This window comes from Sander lucioperca, chromosome 12 (assembly GCF_008315115.2).
Source record: "Sander lucioperca isolate FBNREF2018 chromosome 12, SLUC_FBN_1.2, whole genome shotgun sequence".
Classification (NCBI taxonomy): Eukaryota; Metazoa; Chordata; class Actinopteri; order Perciformes; family Percidae; genus Sander; species Sander lucioperca.
In genome coordinates this window covers 24,125,042-24,146,446 of record NC_050184.1, presented here as the reverse complement: position 1 = coordinate 24,146,446, position 21,405 = coordinate 24,125,042, and the positions used below count along the sequence as shown (strand labels likewise).

The window sequence follows — 21,405 nt, the reverse complement described above, 5'->3', positions numbered from 1 at the left end:
ATTAAAATGTTGTGAGAAGAGGAAGTGAGAGTACATTTATGACAGCAAATTAATCATGAAGTGTCCTTTTCAACAAGGTAACCAAATACTTTTGCAAGGTCACCTAGGACTGAATTTCTTGCATACTCTGCAATGAAAAAAAATGTTATGGTAAATTCACAGGTAGGCGTTTAGCTGATTTAAGCTGTGCTTCCCGGATATGTTCTAGAAAGAAACTTCTGATGAAAGAGGCAGAAGCACGTCAGACAGATAAAAAAAAAAAAGTATCTGACACCTTCAAATTGTTTGATTAAAGTATTACTCTACAAAGTGACATTTAATCATTTTTTACCAAATCTACACAAAAAGTCAAATAACCACACAAATGCAGGTGAGTTTTTACATGTTTATTCACTATCACACTAAGTGCTCCCATTTCAAGATCCATCTCATTGCCTTGCTCTTATACTGTAATGTCATTTGGAGTTAACAAAGTAGAAAGACTGTTTATGATCTACAAGGTGGTAAAACTGTCGGCCTCCCCCTCCCCCCCGCCCAAAAAAAATAAAAATAAAATAGAAATGAACAAAAGACATGAAATATAAAGACAATAAAGAGAAAACTGATGTCATGTGCAAGAGCCCCTCCGAAGCCAGAGTGCTAGTTGAGGTGGGTGTAGTGGCATCTCAAGCCAGCAAGGGTTCATATTAGGCCAGCGTGAGATACTCAGATTACTTTCCAGCCAAGGAGGGGCTGCTGACTCGGATTTAGCGGTGTCCTCAGGTGCTCCTACAGTTTCAAATGTGGGGTCTTGGGTAGAATTAAGGGCAAGGATACGGCCTGGCAGCAAAATGAATTTTCAATACATGTGTAGCCATTCTTGGCTGAAGTTTTTATTTAATGAGGTGCATCTTTATATATATAAAAAAAAAACAAAAAAAAAAAAAACAGTAATGTGGGACCAGGTCTATGAGACAGGGGTTGGAAGAGGGAAGAGAGCAAGTAGAGTGGAGGGGAGACAGTTGGCTGGATTAAAAAGATCCCTCCTTAAGTGCTGAAGGCTAGTAAAGAGTTTGAGGATGTTTTAGTGGGACAGTGGCTGGGCTTTGGAGTACCAAGAGAACAGTAATGCTTAGAATTAAACTGAGCGGAAAGGTTCTGCTACTGAGAAACATCAAGAGGTCCAGTATACATGCTCCCTTCCTCCAATGACCCCCCCCCCCCCCCCGTTCCCACAGCCAACCAACAACTGGATACCTAACACATACAATTAACCTTAAATCAGCTTACTGGGGCTATGTACACTCAGGCACAGGTTTACACAAACCACAGGCCTAAAAAAAACTGATTGATCCAATAGAGCTGACCTGGATCAATCCACCCATCCCCAATTCCCTCCTCAACACCCACACCCTTCCCACCCTCCTGTGGATGGGATCATTGTGGAGCTCAGCGGATGGTGTATCTGACATAGGGCACTTCCACGTCTTCGTCTGACAGGTCATTACAGCACAGCTCAAACACCAGGGCTTTCACATGCTTGCCTAGCTTCTTTTTGGACACCTTGGTGACAATCTCCGTCATCCTACAGGACACAGAAGAACACAATTATGACAATGAATAAAACACTCAAATGTTATGCGTCTCAAGTGCATCTAGACAATATACTCACGGCAGGTCCAGTCTCTCTTTGAGTTTGGCAGCAGGCATGAAGAAAGAATAGAGCATGGACACTCCCTGAGAAAGCATGGTGATCTCCAACTTATGCTCATTCTGACAAAGAACAGAAAAACAAAAATAGGGTTAATTGTACGCCAGAAACCACATGGCGGCAAGGTGAAAAGGAGTTTATGAGAACGTACTTTAAAGTAGTCCAGGAACTGTCGGAGTGTCATCTCCTCTCCATTGGGCTGCAACCCTGTGACCTCGAAGCGATCCCACAACGTCCAATCGATTTCATAGTACTGCAAAAACAGTGAAAGAGTGAGGGTTGATGCCAATGATGATGCAAGTCACAGAGAGACATCACAAATGGCACCCAGTTATTGATGCTCTTTCTAAATGCATTAGAAGCAGGGTAGAAGTCAAATAAATCAAAGCTTTTATATTTCTCCTCAGCACACACTGATACCAATCAGCATGAGAAGGCGAGCTGCAGTCACTTACACCCAGGCAGACACACTGCATCTGCCTGGTGTATCAGTATTAGCATGGTTGGATCATCATCGGAGACTAAAACATCTAATAACCTGTGTGTGTGTGTGTGTGTGTGTGTGTGTGTGGTGGTGGGGGGGCGCGGGTGACTAGCACGGAGGTAAGCATGATCGGCAGTCCGCATACAGTAAATGACTCTGGGTTACCTTATTTGACAGTAATCTATGCACTGACCTGTTATTTCTGACAATTTCATAAACAAAAATGTATATTATGCTTGAGTAAATAAAGCACCGATTAAGAAAACTGGTTAAAAAAAAAAAAGTATTAATATTTAAAGAGAGTCCGGTACAGCCTGACTCTGAAGATAAAACTGAGATTAGCTCCCATATTCACATTTATGTTCTGCTCGTTCAACGGTTGTTTGGTCGCCAAAAATTCCTCTATGCAGGAAAAACCCCGATACCTACATTTCAGAGATGACACTTTACATAGATTATTGCTAAATACGTTGCTACAGTGGGGACACATACATCCTCATAGACATCTGATCAGCCCAAAACAAGTAGTGATACACATGCAGCTGCCTACCTTGTGTGTTGGAGCAGCGATGGGCTCAGAGAAGGCAAAGAAAGGCAGGGCCAAGTTCATGAAGCCATTCTTGAAAGATTCCAGCTTCTTGTGTCCTTGGACAATCTTGATGAGCTCCAGGCACACCAGGCCCACCACTGCAGCCGTGGTCGTGGCGATAGCAGGAATGATCTTGCCAGCTATCAGTTTGCTCTGTATTGGATGGTGATGAGTACCAGCGTAATGACGAAATATAACAAAGTTGATTTTTGTTTCAAAGAGATACATTTGCATCAAAACAGTTCAAAGTTATTCACCCAATGGCAAAAAAATGTGTGGCCCCACCTTGTGTCTGTCCGTGGGGGGAATGTCGTAGTTCTCCGCCCTCAGGTTGGATGATGCTACAATGAAGTCCATGTGGAAGTTGGTATCATCATCCTGTTAACACAGGGCACACAGCCGTCACAAAAACAGGACTCGATTAAGTTTGCATTGAGGACCAGCAGTATAGCTGAAGAGATTACAGAGAAATGTAGATGTAGGAGGAAAGATAGTGTACCTTCTCAAAGTCAATGGCGCACAGTTTGAACTGGGAAGTCTCAGGGGAAGGCAGCTGGACCTTCAGCTCCTCCAGTCTGCAGTCATCTATATACAAAATCAGTTGTACATGTGTCTCACAGTATCAATATATAAGCTATTACCAACAAGAAATCATTAACTTAAACAAACTCCTTAGCCGATGACCTCTGAACTTAATTGATGACTTTAAATGCTTTGTTGTTCATGCACAAATGTGCGCGTCTTACCAACAGAGGAATTGCTATTCTGCAGCTCCTGGTCAGAGACGTGGATTTTAACCCCTGAACGAGGGGTGAAGGGTGGCACCTTGACGTCCTGCAAGATCTTAATCACACCTGCACGATCAGTGCTGCCTTGCATGCCGTACGTGTGGGCAAACAGGTTGGCTCCTGCCATTACATAGTCCATGTGCAGCTCCTACAAGAGAGCACTCCTGTCATTGTCAGGTCTTGAGACTGGATAGACGAGTTCAGAGCGAATATTGGTCTAGTACAAACGAAACCTAACAAACCCGTACTTACATTGCTAGTGCTGAATTCTAGGGGGTGAGGACACCTCTTTGGGCCAGACCAGAAGGGGGCACCAGAGCTGGTGAGCTGAAAGCCACAAATAACAAATTAATACTTCAAGATCCCTGAAATGCAAAACCTTAAAAGCTGGGGTTTGGAATGATTCCATAACAAGTCTTAATTATGACAATTGCATTAATTACATTGTATGCCTTTAATTAGATAGCATTAATAGAGAAATGACTCCAGTCGGACCAGATCGGGGCATTGTGGTTCATGTTCAGTGTAGTCTTGCATTGCCAGACCTATGCACAGCACTGTGATAGGTCTGGCTACACCACACATACATTTTAGGATAGGAGAAAAAAACAAAAACGCTCTGGGTTGTTTGCATTTTTAAAACCAATCACAATCATCTTGGGCGGCAACCAGCTCCAGACGCAGCGACGGTGGCTCTGCAAAATAGTCTTGGGAAGGAAATTTTGGTTTTGGTGGAACATTTGCACCCCACAAAAGAAAACAGCACATACAAGAACTGAACACACCTTAATCAACATGTGATTACAGTTCTTAATCGCTTAACAGCTGGGTTGAATAGTTAGCATGTGTTATATGTGCAAACAAAATTGCAAATAACTTAAAATTAGAAAATAAGAAGTAACAGGGGACATGGCAATGTTTTGAGTCCATGTGAAAAAGGGGAGGGGGTTTCAGTCCAGACAGCAAGCATTCCAAGTCAACTGTGATATTCACCATGCAGTGAGTTTAATATGTACCTGATCTGGGGGGAAGTTGTGCAGTAGCTGGCGGATGTTGTTGCTGTATTGGCACTGCCAGTGGTTGCGTGCCCAGGCTACACAGTCAGCCCAGCTGTGGGGGCAGTCTGTGACGAGACTTTTGTAAACAGCCTCCAGCACCTCCACAGGCTGAGCTCCGGGGAGTTTCAGAGTACGCTCCATGAATTTAGGATCTCTGCAAGGACAAGGATCACAAACCTCATACGATGGTACAAACATGTGAAGAGCTGCCACTTTGTTCCATCTGTTCACCCAGAAGGGTCGATTTAAGAATCATTTAAAGAATGGGATTTTTTTTTCCTTCAAGGTTTAAATATAGTCTGTATTAGACTAACTACCACAAAAGCAACAGCTTCTTAATATCAAACCCTAGAATTACGAGGACCTTGCTGAGACCTTTTACAGATTGCTAAATAGTCTCAAGGCGAGCTTTCACAAGTACTGAAGAGTTCACCAATTAATTCCACAAACACTGGACAGCATCAACTGCTCCCAACTATTACTGCAAAAAAAGTAGTTTTGCCAATCTAAACAACTTCCATAAGTGATATCACATGGTCACTTTGGTATGACAGGGAAGGCAACTCACGAGAGGTACTGCATGGCGTTCTCTGGTGGCTGTTTGAATAGTCCCTCAAACTCATCACGGGCCCACTGAACAGGAGAGAGTAGATCAATCATACACTCAATTCACTAAATCAGAAGTACAGTATGTGTGTAAAACTAAAAACTGACTGAGGTAGTGTTATCTAGAGCTGGCTAATACAATTTAATTCTCCATTTAATCATATTGTGACACAATTCTCAGAGATATTGCAGTTCTCCCGTTTGAATTATTGATTAAATACAATCTTACCAAAAGCTGCTACGGCAGGACACATTCAATAATTCTATACACAATACATATTTTGTGTGCGCCTACTGACCTGCAGTGTGTGTTCAATGGCATTTGGGAAGTTCTTGAGGGTACAGATGGGGATGGACTTCTCAGGTGGGTCTTGGCTGGAGCTGTACGACTCTGTGAGGAAGGGGATCACAACCTGGACATTGCCTTTGGTACCCAGAGTACCAGACTCCAGTAAGGGTTTGCGGTAGTACACACACCTCCGATCCATGTACATACCTGCACAACGGGCACAAAACACAAGGCAGAAGACAGGGCTTAAATAAAGAGGGTTAGGGTTTCAAGTACAAAATCCTAAATTAGGTTTTCCATTAAGTAAACACTGTCAGAAAAAAATTTCATTTAAATGTCTGTCTCTTACGTGCATCAACATTGTCCAGTGCATTTGTCACTCCATCAAGGCTTTCAAAGAAGTCGTCATCGTAGACCCTCTCTGTGTCAGGGCCCACCCTGTTCTGGTGACCTGTGATCCTGATGGAGGGGTTCATCTGCTTTACTGCAGCGGCAGCTGTGTCACTCTTCATTTTCTATTACCACAGACATACAAATGATATCAATTGTGACCTTTTCAATTTGATGAAATACAAACAGTACTGCAACTGACCAGCAGAAAACCGCTACAGTGGTCATATTTGATTACTTGACAGATTTGAGGTACACACAAAATACTCTACTCTAATTTCTGTGCATGATGTGGTCTTTTATAATGAAGGCCCCCACCAAAAAGGACATTCCAACAACGGCCTACGGCAGGTGTCTGGCAGTTGTGGGTTCCTCAAACTGCCATTTCTTTGCTAACATAAGGTCACCCTTGAATAAACTAAGGCAAACAATGTCTTGTATCAAACTGTGTTCTAATTAGGGATGTCACGATACCAAAAATCTAGTAGTCAGTACCGATACCACCAGAAGTACATGATACTCGATGCCAAAGTCAATAACACGGTGTCAAAATAAATAGAGAATACTTAAACATTAATTCTTTTATTTAAACATTTGACGGGGGTTGGGACAGTCTCATGTCACTCTTCAGTTTCAGTTCCCCCCATCCCCCAACTTTCTGTCACTGTTTTGGTAAGGAGTGATGTGGACGTGATTTATGTGTAATCAGGAGAAATCGTCAGTCTAATGGACCCACAGCCCACTGCTCTGAAGCCTGGCATCACCACACAGCCAGTGTACGGTATTGTCTTCCATAAGTTCACACGGATCTCCCAGACAACAAGCATGTTTAGTTAGCCTGTTTATCGCTGCCATTGTTGTTTTTCACATAGAACCGGTCTGGTTAAGGTTAAGTTAACTGACGTTAGAAAGGTCCGCCAAAACAAGCTCTAAAGTTAGCTATCGGAGCTAACGTTAACGGCAGAGAGAAACAGACTTTTTCTCTCTGCCACGACACGGCAAGAATGATGAGGCGCTCTGTTCTGGTGGGTGTTCTTCTCCAGCATTTAGCAGCAGTGAGGGAGAATAACATCCCCTGGTATCTACGGTACTGTAGAAAAATGAGCACAGTCACGTTTCCAGAATTTTGGTATCGACTTGGTACTGAAGTACTGGATCTTGTGACATCCCTAGTTCCAATACCAAAAAAAATTCCCATGTAAGTGGACAACGATGCAAGTGACAGAGAGACATCACAAACGGCACCCAGTTATTGCTGCTCTTACTAAATGCATTAAAAGCAGGGTAGAAGTCAAATAAAAAAAAACAAAAACATTTATATTTCTCCTCAGCACACACTGATACCAATCAGCATGAGAAGGTGAGTTGCACTCACTTACACCCAGGCAGACACACTGCATCTGCCTGGTGTATCAGTATTAGCATGGCTGGATCATCATCGGAGACTAAAACATCTAATAACCAGGGTGGGTGTGTGGGGGATTAGCACGGCAGTAAGCATGATCGGCGGTCCGCATGCAGTAAATGACTCTGGCTTACCTTATTTGACAGAAATGTTATTTCTGACAATTTCATAAACAAAAATGTATATTATGCTTGAGTAAATAAAGCCCCAATTAACAAAACTGGTTGATTTTAAGTGTCTAGTCAATCTGAAGTGGAAATCCATATGCAGCACTGCTCGGAAATTTCAAATTCAATCAATAACGAACATAGAGTTAAGCAAAGACGATACTGACCGTAACGTCTGAGGGTCTGAAGAGGAACTGTCTGTTGAGGTTGGACTTCTCTATGGTGTCCATGTCTGTCACAATGACCTCTCCCTCCCCGCCTGCCAGTCCAATCATGGCAAAGTTTTTCAACAGCTCGCAGCCAATTGCACCAGCTCCGACCTGGAAAAATAAAAGCCTTTGTGAGTAAAGCTCTCCGAGTTGTCCTGTATGTCCCATTGACAGACACTATTTAATAACCCCCAATAACGTGAAATGCATAAATTTTTTTCACATGGATGATGAACGGTCTGTAAATGTTGTGGAGGTAATTCCAGTATGCCGTTCCCCCCCCCCAGTATTTACAGTACAGCCCCTTTAAAAACTGGTCACCAACATACTGTGTATAAAGTAGTTTAATGATACGACAGCTTAGACATGAAAGGGGAGAGAGAGGGAAGACATGCAGGAAACTGTCACAGGTCGGACTCAAACCCTGGACCTTCTGCGTCGAGGAATTAACCTCAATATATGTAGTGCCTGCTCTACCAACTGAGTGAACCAGCCACTACACAGACAATACTTGTTAGTATTATTAATTCATTGCTGGTTTTGGTCTTTTCATGCGATTTGTTAACAGTAAGAGAAATATAGAATATCACCAGACTTCTCATTTAACAGGATGCCAGAGAAGATGCTGGAAAGTTTTCCATTGGCCAACTCACCAGGAAGTAGCGCTGTTTGGCAAGCATATCCTGCAACTTGGTGCCAAACACTGCAATCTGCCCATCGTATCGACAGTTCCTCTGGGGGAAAAAGACAGAAAAATAAAAAAAGGTTTAACACCATCATGTGCATCCGTCCTCAGCATAAGTGTGTAATGTGCTCTGAACACCTACAGGGGCGCACTCTTCCTCTGTGAGCTCGACTCCTTCCTCTTCAGCAAGGCACTCCAGGGCATCAAAGTACAGCCACTGCATTATGGGCATAAATTTTCCAGTGCATGCCTGAAAGAACGAGCAAGTAAAAAAATGTAAAGAAGCTTTTACGAAAGATTGATTAGGTTTGAACAAGTTAGTGCAGTACATGTCCAAACATGTCTAATCAGAGATAACCGTACCACCACTCCACAATCACACTTACCCATTTCATTAACTTTTAAAGCAATATACCAAAAAGGACTAAGAAATGTGATTTAAAATCCACCTCAATTTGCACACAGTGTATGTCACTGACCTTCATCACTTCCTGTGCAGCCAGACCTCCAATAAAGGCATCGACAGGGGCCAGGTCACCAGCAGCAACAAATGACAGCTTTTTGATAAGAGCTTCATCCAACTGCTCGACTTTAGCTGACCCCGTCTGGGCAGAGTTCACCTCTTTGGCTAATGTCAATAGCTCATCACCATCAGCCTGGAATACACACAGCTCAGCATGTTACAAAATGCCAAAGAAAACTCACTGACTTCATTAATGTAGTGTACATTTTGCCATGCTACACAACTATCTTCAATGTTTTCGGGCATTTTAGGCCTTTATTTATATAGGACAGCTGAAGACATGAAAGGGGAGAGAAGGGGAATGACATGCAGCAAAGGGCCGCAGGGCGGAGTCAAACCCGCGGCCGCTGTGTCGAGGAGTAAACCTCCATATATGGGCACCCGCTCCACCAGGTGAGCCACCCAGGCGCCCGCTGCACGACTATTTATGGGTAATCCTCCAGTGATTTTTTTTTAGTTTTTGCATGTAATGATAGAGGCTAAAATAAATTATTACAACTTTCAGAACAATACAACTCGTCTCATTTGACTTAAATGTAATTATCAAAAATGGTGCAAGTAGTTGGGTTTTATCCATAATCATTAAATTGAAAACTTCAAGCCACCCTGGTATTTATTTTTTTTTTTTTATATATAATAATGAGTAAGATTTACCTGGTTCCAAGGTGCAGGAAGGTGGTTGTGTTTCTTCTGGAAGGCGTGGATAGCCTGGAAGCCCACGTGCAGCTGTCCTGGACGCTCGAACTTGGCAAAGTCTGTCAGTATGAACTCTGGCTCAGTCATGGAGGAAGAGATGGATTTCTGCACAGAAAGACAAACAAGATAGTGAGGTTGAACTCGTTAACATGAGATTTACAGTGATAGTAATTGAAAAAAAAAAAAAAGAACATAAACTCCAAGTAATAGTCACACACCAAAAAAGGTCTATAACGGGAAGACATTTTTTCCCTATAAATGTACTGCTATGCCACGGTGAAATAACTGAAAAATGGCAGACACTTACAAAAGAAATCTTCTTGGGCATCTTGACCTGGGAAACAATTCCTCCTCTTACGTAATCTGTAAAGCCTGATGTCTCACAGATGCTGAAGGTGTAGGGACCTGGACAAAGAATGAGTTATGTCAATTTTTAACCATTATAACCAAACTAACCAAAACTTGGCTTTTTCCTCAAATACAAACAGGTCTTACCCAGAACTTTAATTTCCACTGGCTGGCAGCCATTGAGCTCTGTCATACCCTGAACCTCTGTGAAGGTGACATAGTCTCCACTCTCAAAGCCATGACGAGCCTCATCCAGACATGTCACAACCCCTGGATTGTCCTGGAGAAACCAAGAGTGAACAACATTGTGTCAAAAATAAAAATTGTTGTCTTGAAGCTTGTCCTTATTCCTAATAGCAGCAAGTGGTTGGAAAAGCATTCTTGGCCAGATGTTAGGACTAACCTTGGTGATCATGGAAATCATGGCACTCAGCGGCTGCTCTCCATTGGTGTCGTACACTGTCATCTCCTCACCAAAGTCACAGAAAAGTTGGCTACAATACACAACATGTGAACATAAGCATTAGAGATTGACAGACTGGTTTACACTTGTGAAAACGGTAAATGAACAAGGGTCAGCATCTTACCCAAACAGACCACGTGTGTCTGCCACGATTAGCTTGATTCCTTTGCTGTGGCAGAACTCTCCCACTTGCAGCTGCTCTTCCAAAGTGGAGTTAGTCAGCACTACCACCTAGGTTGCAAAAAGAGACATTTAAAACACCAACTTTTCTTTTCTTTACTTTCTGACTGCTGAAATGAGTGGGGTACTAGCTTCCCAAGTTATACCTGGAACTTGGTCATGTAGTCTTCGGTGAGTGCTTCGGTGTAGGCATTCACAGGAACGTAGCTGTTGAGTTCAGCCAGACGGTGCTGACTCACCTCTGCTCGGTTCTTCCCTAGGTCCTCCTCCCGAAGGTAAAACTGATCACACAATAACATACATAGAATGTAAGGAAATATTGATACTAAGTCAATCAAGCAATAAGTCCCTATTAAACTTTCTGCAGCTAGGGGTCTCTCAACCAAAACAATGGATGGTAAACACAGACGTTTGATGACGTTGGAAGTTGTGTGGAATTATGGGAGTTTTTATTGCTAAACACTATCGTTGATTAAAATGCATCTGTTCACGGACGAGTTTACTCATTCAAGTTTATTCATGTTACGTTTATTCATGTCATGCTAATAAAATAGCTGCAGTTTCCAACATAATTACGTTTTTCTTGATTCAATCTGTATTGGTAGCTAGCTGACCAGTTAGCTAGTGAGCCAGCAAGCTAACATTAGTGGCTAACGTTAGTAAATTTTACCACACTATCACAGTATATTTCACATGCCAATGTCACCTTTTGGATTTTACCAGGCGGACGGGGTTTGTTGTAACGCTAGCTAGCTACTTAACGAGGCTGAGAGACAGGTGTGGGTGGGGAATGCAGGGGGACTCTCCGCGATAGCGAGCATGTTCGATTGCTGTTGTCAGCAGCATAAGAACATGTTCCAGCTGCCATATCTCCCCCTTCACTTTTCTGTTATCTTAACTATTCGTTTTGGTGCTTAACCCACCTGTTGTCAGGTTAATTGAGCTAGCTAACTGTAAAGACAGACGGGAGAAATTCGGCAGGGAGGAGATTTACGTTACAAACACCGGTAGCTAGCTAACATTATGGATGGCTGATGTTGTGACTAGGATGCCTGGGTCTGCTGTTCTCCGTTTCCCGACGCTTCATTAAACTGCAGTTAGCGCCCGGCACCGGCTGGGGCTAACGGTAACTAGCTATAGCTACATGTCCCGGCTGTATTGTCAACTATCATCCCGAATGAAGTCTCTTTGTGCCGTGGGAGTGAGGCGGGCAGAGCGGAGTGTGCTAGCTGGCTTAGATTAATCGTCTATCTATACAGCTAACGTTACTAGTGAATTTATTCGTGAGTTAGCACAGTGCTGCTTTTATCCATGGTCAAAACAGTCATACTACTAATAACTTTATGAGTGTGATAAACGATGTTGTAACCCTTAATGTTATCCACCAAACATTAGCTAGCATTAACGTTAGCTACTTGTCAAACAGCACATACATTGTAGTAACATTAAGCTGGATTAATATTGATATGTATCAATAAATAAGGTTTCTGCTGTATTACTGTGTTGCAAAGTGGCATGTAATTAATCACAAAATGATGCATTTTGGCAGAAAAAGCAGTGTTGCCAGTATTTTTCTGTGATATTGTATGATTTACAATTACTCCCGAACGTAGCATCTGGGTGCTCGTGTTATGACGGAAGTTACGAGTAATTAAGATGGTGAAAGGTTATGTGACGCCACTGATGGGCGACTAAATGAAACGTGACGTGTCTGTAAATAAAATAACAGATTTCTCTGGGTTTGCCATTTGATGGAAACATTTGGGATAGTGTAACTACACACCAAAAAATATATATAACATAGGTATGGTCGTTTTTAGATATTTTAATGCAGAAAAGTTACATATTGTACCTTTAAGGCAACAAGGAAAATAGAGGCCATGTCCACACTAAGACGCATACATTGTGAAAACGACTAATACTAAAAAGGTTATCAGGGCATTTTGCAAGGATTTTACAGCCACACTTTAATACCAAAAACACACAAAGAAAAACCTTAATCTTATCTATCTGCTCTTTCAGTCGGCTGCCAAATTGGGGCACTCACAGATTTAATTTAGTAAGAATGAGACAGACACAATTTAGTCACTCCACTTGCTCTCAGCAGTTTAACAGGGGTTAAAGCAAGAAACCATTTGGGATCCTGAAAAGCTGCCCTGGAAGAAAATGTGTACAATGTATTGAATAAAGTATTATATAAATGTAAAACTACTGTCTGAATTCAGGCATGGTGCCTGAGAACTTTAAGCCCTGAGTTTACACCTCTGCTCAGTAGCCTCTTATCTATACGATGATTCAAACATGTCCGTGAAAGAATATGTCAATGTTTATTTTTCACATCTATTTTCAGATGAAACAATGATGAAAAAAGCATTGACTTAGTGTGAAAGAAAGACCAAATCAGAGAGAAAGAGATGGGTTTTCAAAATGTTGCCAAAGTGTAGACATGGCCTGATATTCAGTGGTTGATTAAAGGCCACTTCCTATAAAAGATGGATGACATGTCAAATAAGTGACAGAAATATGCATAGGCTATTCCATTCAGCTTGAATGAGAAGGGAAACTGGGGCAAATGCCAGTGGCTGAAATAGAAATGATGAGAGCACAAGGTTAAACTCAGACTGGGATACAGCTTATATATGCAATCATACAATTATGCAAGGTGACCAAAAAAAGAGGTCTCTGCTGAGCCTCCAAACTGAAAACCTAAGCAGTCTATTCACACACGTATTTGCATGGCCTTAAATAGACACATCAGAATTCAGGGTCACAGGCTGAAAGACCTAAACAAATCTATCCACTGTAATGTCCTAAAACAGGATTTAGCTCTAGTATGATTATGTCCCAGGGAGAGGCCACCCACAGACAGATCTGGGTCAGCCCATGGATAGCAAGGGTGGGGGTGGCTACAGAACTCTTTTTGGATGGCAGCAATACTACACAACGTGTGACTCATAACGGATAGAGCCACACTGCACTTTGGAATCAGGCTCGAAAATTATGGCACACCAAATGCAAAACGGCTGAGTGAACCAAGGTCTGTCTAACTGAATAGAAAAAAAAGAAAAGAAATAAATTGCTGTACTAACGCAAAATGTGAATATACGTGCAAGCTTTCACACACCTGAGAGGAGAGGTCTCTCCATTCTGCAACTCCTTGGTCGTGCACAGTGACACTTCTAACTCCTCCCAGGATGATGTTCTTGGCAATCTCAACTCCAAGACCTCTCATACCAGAGATTAGGACATTGGAGTTCTGCATGCGCTTCATTGCTTCATGGCCCAACACGTAACTACAGAAGGAGAGGAAGTATCATCAGCACAACTAGCCCAAAAATAAATAAATACTTAAAGTTTGTCAGTTTTCCTTCATTAAGACACACATTCACAGAGATAAGACTTACAGTTGTCTGGAGTACAGGCCTTCATCAATCTCAGCATCATTGCCATTCTTAGCCATGCCCTGGGGAAACACAAAGGAAGGGTTGCAATAAATGTATGCAACAAGTTTTACCAGAGGTATATAGTGTATGCGTTAGTGCTTACGTTGGCAGGTGTGTGGGACAGATCAGTTCTGACAGAGTTAGAGGAGGAGCAGTGGGATCCCGTCTTCGTCTCTGTTCCTGACAAGCGACGCTTCTTGGACAGCGGCGAGCTGGACATCTGTGCATAAACATACACTGTTAAAGGCCGTCACATGAGGCACAACAAGCTGCCCCATGTCGAGAAAATCTTTCAGTTTAGTCTAATTTTTTAAGTTTATATCAATTAATTTATAATTGTTCATTTGTTTTTATATATATATATATATATATATATATATATATATATATATATATATATATATATATATATATATATATATCTCGTTTGACAGCTTCAACGTTTAAATAACTAAATAACTCAAGCAGACAGAGGCAACCCAGTGTGCAAGTTTAACAATGGCTTCAAAATAATATTCAAATAAGTGAAAAATATATATAAATCAATACTACAGTTCCATTATTATGTGTATCCAAGATAAATGCTACCCAAACCCCTTCATGTTGAAGAGAGGATTTCTAGTCTAGGGAGCAGCTGGGCTGGCTGCAGGCCAAACACAAATCTGCTAGAAAACGAACTAAGCCTGGGAAGAGACATGAATAGCAGCATTATCAGTTCTTTTCATGGTCAGGGACAGGACTGGCTTGTTTATGTACTTCTTTTGTTCATTATACCAGTATTTAAAAACCGCCAACATCGTTTCAACAAAACAAAAAAGAGCTGAATCATTAAAACTTCACTGCGGTAAAGTGAGCAACACCTCACGGTGGCGTGCAGGTGTGGACACAAGGACCATACAATGGCGTTGGAACTACCCTTTGTATGAAGATATAAAAAGGGCGTTAGCCAAAATAATCAAACATCCAAGAACATTGTGTTGAATGGAATAATTCGGTCAACCCAGTCACTTCGGGAAGTGAAAAAAGGCCGCAGTCTCTCGAACACATTCCCACCGCACGGCGAACATGATCAGCCACAATTTCCGCATCCAATGCAGCTTAACTTACCTGAGTCCTAAAAGTGAAACTTATAAGTTGATAAACCTTCCTACAACTTCAAATGATAAGGGGGTTGGGCCAAGTAACAACGTTACAACCAGCTAAATAAAATGTAACCTTTACATTTTACTCGCAGTCGGTCGCAGTTCGTCAAAAACGAAAATAAAAGGCATCCGGAGTGACATAGCAAAGCACAAATATCAGTTAACAACACCAAGAAGAAACCGATTAAGTAGGTGTGTGCTACTAATCAGTTAAGTGATTTGGCAAAGTGGACAAAGACGGAACATTAATAACTTAAGAGGCAAGAAAACACCAGCGTGCCAGCCTATCCATTAGCAGCTCGGCCTAGGCCTACATTTCCCCCAGTGCGGAACACAACTTTACAAGCTAGCAGCTGCGGCTATATGCAACCTACTCGCAAAAGACAGCAACGGGTTGATTTTGACAGCTAGCTACCATAGCTCATCCATTGATATGGATTAATATTTCAACACCCCAACAAAAAACATCATCCAACTTTAACGCTCAATGTAAGCAATGTTTGAGAATGATAGGCTAGCCATTACAGTCGTGCTCCATTGATTTCTCTTTTCTTACCAATAATCCTTCTCGGTCCCTTCCCAATGCAAACCCGCTCCTCTCCCGCAGTATATAGCTAGATGTCAGTTAATAACAATGGATGTAAATTCGACGATTTGTACAAAGAAAAGAAACGCGATGCGGGCTAAGGATGGTCTGCGCTATATTGTCGAGTCACTATGTCGTTGTGCTGAGAGTCTCTTCTATGTAATTGCGTTGCTGGCTTTGCGACTGCAGACGGGAACAAAACCAAAATGGCAGATGGGGAGAAAGGGGCGGAGGAGCTGTGACGCATGGGCTAAAATATTCAACAGGAAAGGGTGGCTGTGAGCACGCTGCTCAGCCAAGCGCTCAGCTCATTGGCTGCTAAACATGAGCCAACTTCATCCCGCCCCTGCAACCAGAAGAGGCATGCCATATTACTGTACAATGAACTGCATGACCACCAGCAATCCATGCAAGACATCTTCAATATCTTCTAAAAGCGCGCAGAGCATGTCTGACAAGTGCATGAAAGCATAGATCCAAGCACGGACTAATTTATATTTTCCAGTAAAGACCCGTCTATCGGTGCTGAATGAAATCCAACAACAGCATCTTTGTCTCAGTGACAGGTTAGCGTAAAAGTCGTGTTGTTGTGGAAACTAGACTGCATACACAAAACGTACAATTACAAAGTGCATCGCCAAAGTAAATAACATCTTACAGTTTAACCAAATTGGATATAACCTCACTACAACGCCAATTGGTGTAACGTTATTGTGGTTTGAAGATATTATTCCTTTCCTATGTTCAGCAAAACACTTGTCAAATCTGATGGTGCTACAATGATAACTGAGACAGGTAACATTAGGTAGGCTACTTGCTAGCTATGGTGATGCTGAGCGTCTGGGCCCTCAGTCATATTGAGGTTAGGGGTGAGCATTCTTTGCAGAGGAGGAGTATTGGGGGAGGGGGTGCCTGGCAAATGACAAAGGCCCAGGAAAAGAGTGGGCCGCATATTCTCGGGTACACATGTCGAGGGGATCCCCATTATCATCTTTTTGCTAAGAATTGATAAAAAAAAAAAACTTACTGTTTTCCACTCTTCTGAGCTGAAACGTATGAATATCATTTATGTCACGTTAACAGACTTCCTAACTTGGCAAGCTAAGAGGAGACACTAGTCAATATTACGCTACGTTCACGTTACTATAGTAACATCGATTGTCGTCCTATATTAACGTTAACCAAAATACTTACATTGAGATTAAATATTACCAGTAGTTTCTAGCAAACGTTGCGTGATGCAAGTTAGCTAGTGTCTACCTCTGAACATTGCGTCCATCTAATGTTTGTAGCAAACCAACGTTAGCTTCCCAGCTACCGTTAACGTTAATCATCGCAGACCATTAATTAGCAGCATTCTCGCGCACATCAAACGTGCAAATTCCAATTAAGAGATAGCTAAAGGTTACGTACCAGTGGCTTCTTAGCTATGGTTAGCCGAGGCGCACAGCTGAAATGGTTCAGCTAGCCGACAGCAACTAACGTTAACGACTACCAATAACGCAGATCAAACGACTGCGTAGTTGTTAGCTTGTGTGTAGCTAGCTTTTAAGCTATCTAGCCATCCAACGACTTTTTCCTACTTGTCCCGATATGTTAGCTAACTAGCTAACGTTAGCCAACTAGCTGGGGCTAACACTACCAAGACGAGAGCTTAGCTACACAAGTGTGCAGAACTTACCACATCCGATATTACTCGGCCTGATCTGTAGTATTAAAATCGGCTTGTATTTAAGCAAGAAACCTAACAAACAATGTGATAATTCAACACTGCCGCTGATTGCAAACTGAAAAGTGTCAGGGTGGCGGGCTCTGTGTGAGTTTTTCCGCTGGACGGCTGCCCCGGCTGTTCCAGAACCGTTTCCCCTCACTCTATTTCAGTTGAAAGCAAAGCAAAGCAGCAACATGTGCACGTTACAGGCACAACCATTATTCCCGTCCAGGGGTATCATTAAAAAGTAAATCTAATTGATTTATCACAAGTACATTTTATTGTTCTTCTTTAATGTTCAACCACACTATATAGAAGGTAAAGTGTATTAAATTCTACACTGCTACATAGTTTAATCGTATGTATTAACCGTTAACGAATATGTTCTTCCCCCCCCGTGCCTTTACGGGCATAGACTAATCCGAAGTTCACGCTGGGCCAGATGGGACTTGTAGGCATGGCGGTTAATGGTTCTTTCAGCACTAGACATAAAAAAGCATAGTTGTAATTCTATACATGATATATGACCATATGTGTTCTATATATTGCAACAGTTTTTAAAGTGTTATCATTTTAGGTCCAACTAGCCTACTTTTAACCAATAAAACAACTCGAGATCTTGCTTCTTTTTTTTCTTCTTCTTTTTTTATTGAAAGACTTGCAAACAGAGCACAATTTACATAGGGGCAGAAAATAGTGGATGTCTAGACTTGTTCAGGAGAAAAGCACATAACCTGGTATTACATAGATCCAAAAGCAGAGTGAACTTCAGAAAGACTTTTTTACATGATAAAAAGGAGCCAATATAGACAGTACTGTCCAATAAACAGTACCAAATGAATGTGTCGACAAAACTGGAGAAAAATGAAAACATACCTTTTAGGCAAAAGTTCTGGAGAACTTTGAAAAAAAGAAGAGGAAATGTGTCTGTCTGTGTGTGTGTGTGTGTGTGTGTGTGTGTGTGTGTGTGTGTGTGTGTGTGTGTGTGTGTGTGTGTGTGTGTGTGTGTGTGTTATTGCAAAGCCTTTATGCAACATTTTGCATCTCCAGCTCTCCAACAGGTGTGGAGCAACTCACAAGACTTTGAGTGACAGTTCAAGTTTAAATACACTATATAATAAAACAAATCTCAATCTCCAGCAGCAAATGGAAATACTTGATCAGTTCAGTTTCACAAACGTCTGTACAACTGTGTGACTGCAAGTTCATAATTTTGCAGCCTTACTGTAGAATGAATAGCTACATAAATAAAAAGGAACAAAAATTAATGATTCAGTCATGTCAGTTTGGATATGAGGAAGTGTACAACATGGGAGTAACCCAGTTCTTTGTTTGTATTTACAGTTCATAGGGAATAATGCAAAATCATAACACTTCCTGTTAACTCTCACTATTAGCTGAGAATTTTCATCAAGCTTTTCTGACTTGTGTAGATTTATAATTTGCAAACTGCGCTGAGTGCTTGGATTCCAGTATGAGGAGGTTGTATGGTGAGCAGTCATGCGCATAATCTGGATTTGAGATGCAAACAAACCTTTGAAATCTTTCTCTTTGCAGCTTACAGAGAGATCCAGTACACTGCTCCCCCTACACTCTAGTCGTAAGAGTATTTGAATGCCATAAGGAGTTTTCTCTCAAACCAGTATGAACACAGAGTCTAACCAAACAACATTACATGATTCATTTTCTTATAGGGAGTAAATGGATGATACTTCTGGGTCTTTAAACCTTCAAATTTATACTATAAATTCAATGTTACAGGTGTTGTTGCATCATGGACATCTGCTTCATAACCCCCTGCCCATCCCAGCTCTGGGGGACTGGCTGGTACGAGCAGCATCCCTCTGTCCATCCATGTCTTCCTGCTCTCCTGCAGCCTGGGGTGAGGATTGTGTGGGTGGGGATGGTGGGGGATAGGAGGGAGGAGGGATAGTAAGGCGAGGGAGAGATGGCAGCACAGGCCTGGGAGAAGTTGGAAGAGGCGGAGGAGTGGCCGAGGTTGCAGTCGTGGAGTGTTGTGAGGAGTGTGCACGGGAGGTGGCTGGGGAGGCGTGTGTGCTCCTGGCACGTGGTGGTTCAGCGGGGCAGTCACTGATTTGCTCTAGCAGAGAGGGCATGTCTCCCTCAATCTTCTCCAGCACGGCGGCCATTTGCTTTTCTATCTGCTCGATCACACTGTCCATTTGCCAGTCGCTTGTAGTGCTACTCCCACCTCCTCCATGTGGTAGCCCAGTCCCGTACATCCCTACCCCTGCTCCACTCGTATACAGGGAACTGTATGGACTTCCATAGCTTCCTGCCATCCCCATCCCTACAGTCCCAACATCTGGACTGTATGGTGTGGCGTGACGGCCCAAACTAGCAGAGCTGCCTACTGCATAACAACCCTGTCCTGTCACAGGACCTGGCCTCGCTATGCTAAACTCAGCGCTGTATCTGTCTGTTATCCTGGCATCCCCTTCCCTTCTACCCACGGGGCTAGCATCACCCCTTAATCTAACTCCTAGTCCTACATCTGCCCCAGCTCCAGGCACCATTGCTGGAGTGACTGCCACTGACCTCTCTGCCACTGCATCAGGTACTTGTGTCTGACACCAGCTTCCGTCAGTTTCATCCTTTTGCTCCCTCTGTGCGGCTGGCCTCTTCTCTGGTGAGGCTGTTCCAGCAACAGAGGCTGTGTGTAGAGGGCCATGGAGCGTTGCAGCCATCTTACGTTTGCTGCTGGGATCAGGGGAGGTGGATGTGTGTTTTTTGTCAAGGTTAGTGCCTAAAGAACCGTCCGACAAGTTGAAGGGGTCAGGGGTCATCACGGGAGTCGGTTTGGATTCTGGAACAACTTTATTTTGACCCAAACTGGCAGCTATTTTCCTGGTTCCATCACCTGTTGCTTTCTTTGCACCAACCTTATCAGGCTCCTCCTGTGTGAGTTTCGGGGCTGCATTTGATTGGCTTTTCTGACAGAGAGGCTCCTGAATATCTGATGGGGACGTTCCTACTGATGGGCCTATGCTCATCTTTACCTCATCCTGTTTTTCTCCGACCTTACTCCTCCCCTCATCATGGTCCATACCTACCGGTGTATTTTCAACAGAAACTTCTAAAGACACACTACTTGACGTCAACCCTCCATCACTCGTCCCTTTGTCTCCCTCATCACTTGTTCCCTGTGACACACCCCCTTTACTGTCTCCTGCCTCCTCACTGCCCTGAGCCTCGGCTGAACTTTCAGTCAGTGTCTCTGAATTTTTCAATCGTTGCATGAAGGTGGTGACACGGATCGCTTTCTGAAAAACAGACAGAGGCAAAGAAAAAAGGAGAGAAGGATAGCCTTGTGAAGAAAATTAGATTTACAGTATGTTGCTTTTTTCATTAACACCCATATTGGTTTGTTTTCCTGAAAGAAAAGAGCAAAACTTTGATACTATAGTTGGTTATTGCAAGGCATAAAAAAGAAGCTTCGAGGACAAGCATTTGACAAAAAGCCTGTCACGGCACCATGATTTAGCATCATTATACTAAGAGCTGAGATGTGATTAGTGTGAAGGGACAGTGCAGTAAGACTGGTGTCAGTTGTTTACTTCCAGGAGGCTATGACATATTATACCCTGGTTTAAATCAATCTCAAGACTCACTCTCTCCAAGCCACTCCTTGAAAGCTTGTTGTCGGAAAAAGGTTAGCGGACAGATAAGTGTAAATCTCCTTCTACTACACTCTTACACCCATCTGACTCCTTTCAAACTACAAACACTTAAGGAGTAAGGGAAAATGTGTGAGCTTAGCAGTTGTTTCTAAACCAGGGAATTGATTCTCTGGAAGTGAAAAGCCATTTGGACACAGAAATGTCACTGAATGCAAGATGGCTCAAATGAGTAGCTTCTGTACAGCTTTAAGTATGACTTGAATGTAACACTGAGGTACAGTATGGGGCAATGACCCAGGATTCATGTAAGAG

General features: G+C 42.5%; 2 protein-coding genes and 2 non-coding genes across 6 annotated transcripts in view; all 4 read right to left on the bottom strand.

Annotated features, from left to right (window-relative positions):
- Positions 1 to 371: 371 nt before the first annotated feature.
- Positions 372 to 17,669, bottom strand: uba1 (ubiquitin-like modifier activating enzyme 1). 2 transcript variants are annotated; one of them, XM_031316467.2, is made up of 26 exons: positions 17,423 to 17,669; positions 14,117 to 14,233; positions 13,975 to 14,033; positions 13,695 to 13,863; positions 10,717 to 10,851; positions 10,515 to 10,621; positions 10,331 to 10,421; positions 10,075 to 10,207; positions 9,887 to 9,984; positions 9,538 to 9,684; positions 8,840 to 9,016; positions 8,503 to 8,610; positions 8,329 to 8,409; positions 7,634 to 7,786; positions 5,854 to 6,019; positions 5,515 to 5,711; positions 5,178 to 5,242; positions 4,568 to 4,763; positions 3,804 to 3,878; positions 3,510 to 3,699; positions 3,263 to 3,348; positions 3,049 to 3,141; positions 2,725 to 2,916; positions 1,842 to 1,943; positions 1,652 to 1,752; positions 372 to 1,564 (listed from the first exon to the last, which is right to left on the bottom strand). In XM_031316467.2, exons 2-26 carry the CDS (start codon positions 14,231 to 14,233, stop codon positions 1,429 to 1,431), a joined length of 3,174 nt encoding a protein of 1,057 aa, XP_031172327.1. In that variant the 5' UTR covers positions 17,423 to 17,669; the 3' UTR covers positions 372 to 1,428. The 2 variants fall into 2 exon arrangements, with proteins under 2 accessions (XP_031172327.1, XP_031172326.1); XM_031316466.2 differs by lacking the exon at positions 17,423 to 17,669 and adding an exon at positions 15,712 to 15,981.
- On the bottom strand, positions 2,089 to 2,210 carry LOC116062272. Its single transcript, XR_004107917.1, has one exon. It is a non-coding gene; the product is annotated as a small nucleolar RNA U6-53/MBII-28 (small nucleolar RNA).
- Positions 7,217 to 7,338, bottom strand: LOC116062271. The gene has a single exon (XR_004107916.1). It is a non-coding gene; the product is annotated as a small nucleolar RNA U6-53/MBII-28 (small nucleolar RNA).
- Positions 17,670 to 18,093: 424 nt separating the features above from the next.
- camkvl (CaM kinase-like vesicle-associated, like) overlaps positions 18,094 to 21,405 on the bottom strand; it is a 37,629-nt gene continuing 34,317 nt past the window's right edge. For both annotated transcript variants that reach the window (XM_031316679.2, XM_031316680.2), the window contains one exon: positions 18,094 to 20,736. In XM_031316679.2, coding sequence (XP_031172539.1) covers positions 19,240 to 20,736 — 1,497 coding nt within the window. In that variant the 3' untranslated portion in view covers positions 18,094 to 19,239. The remainder of the gene's footprint in view (positions 20,737 to 21,405) is intronic.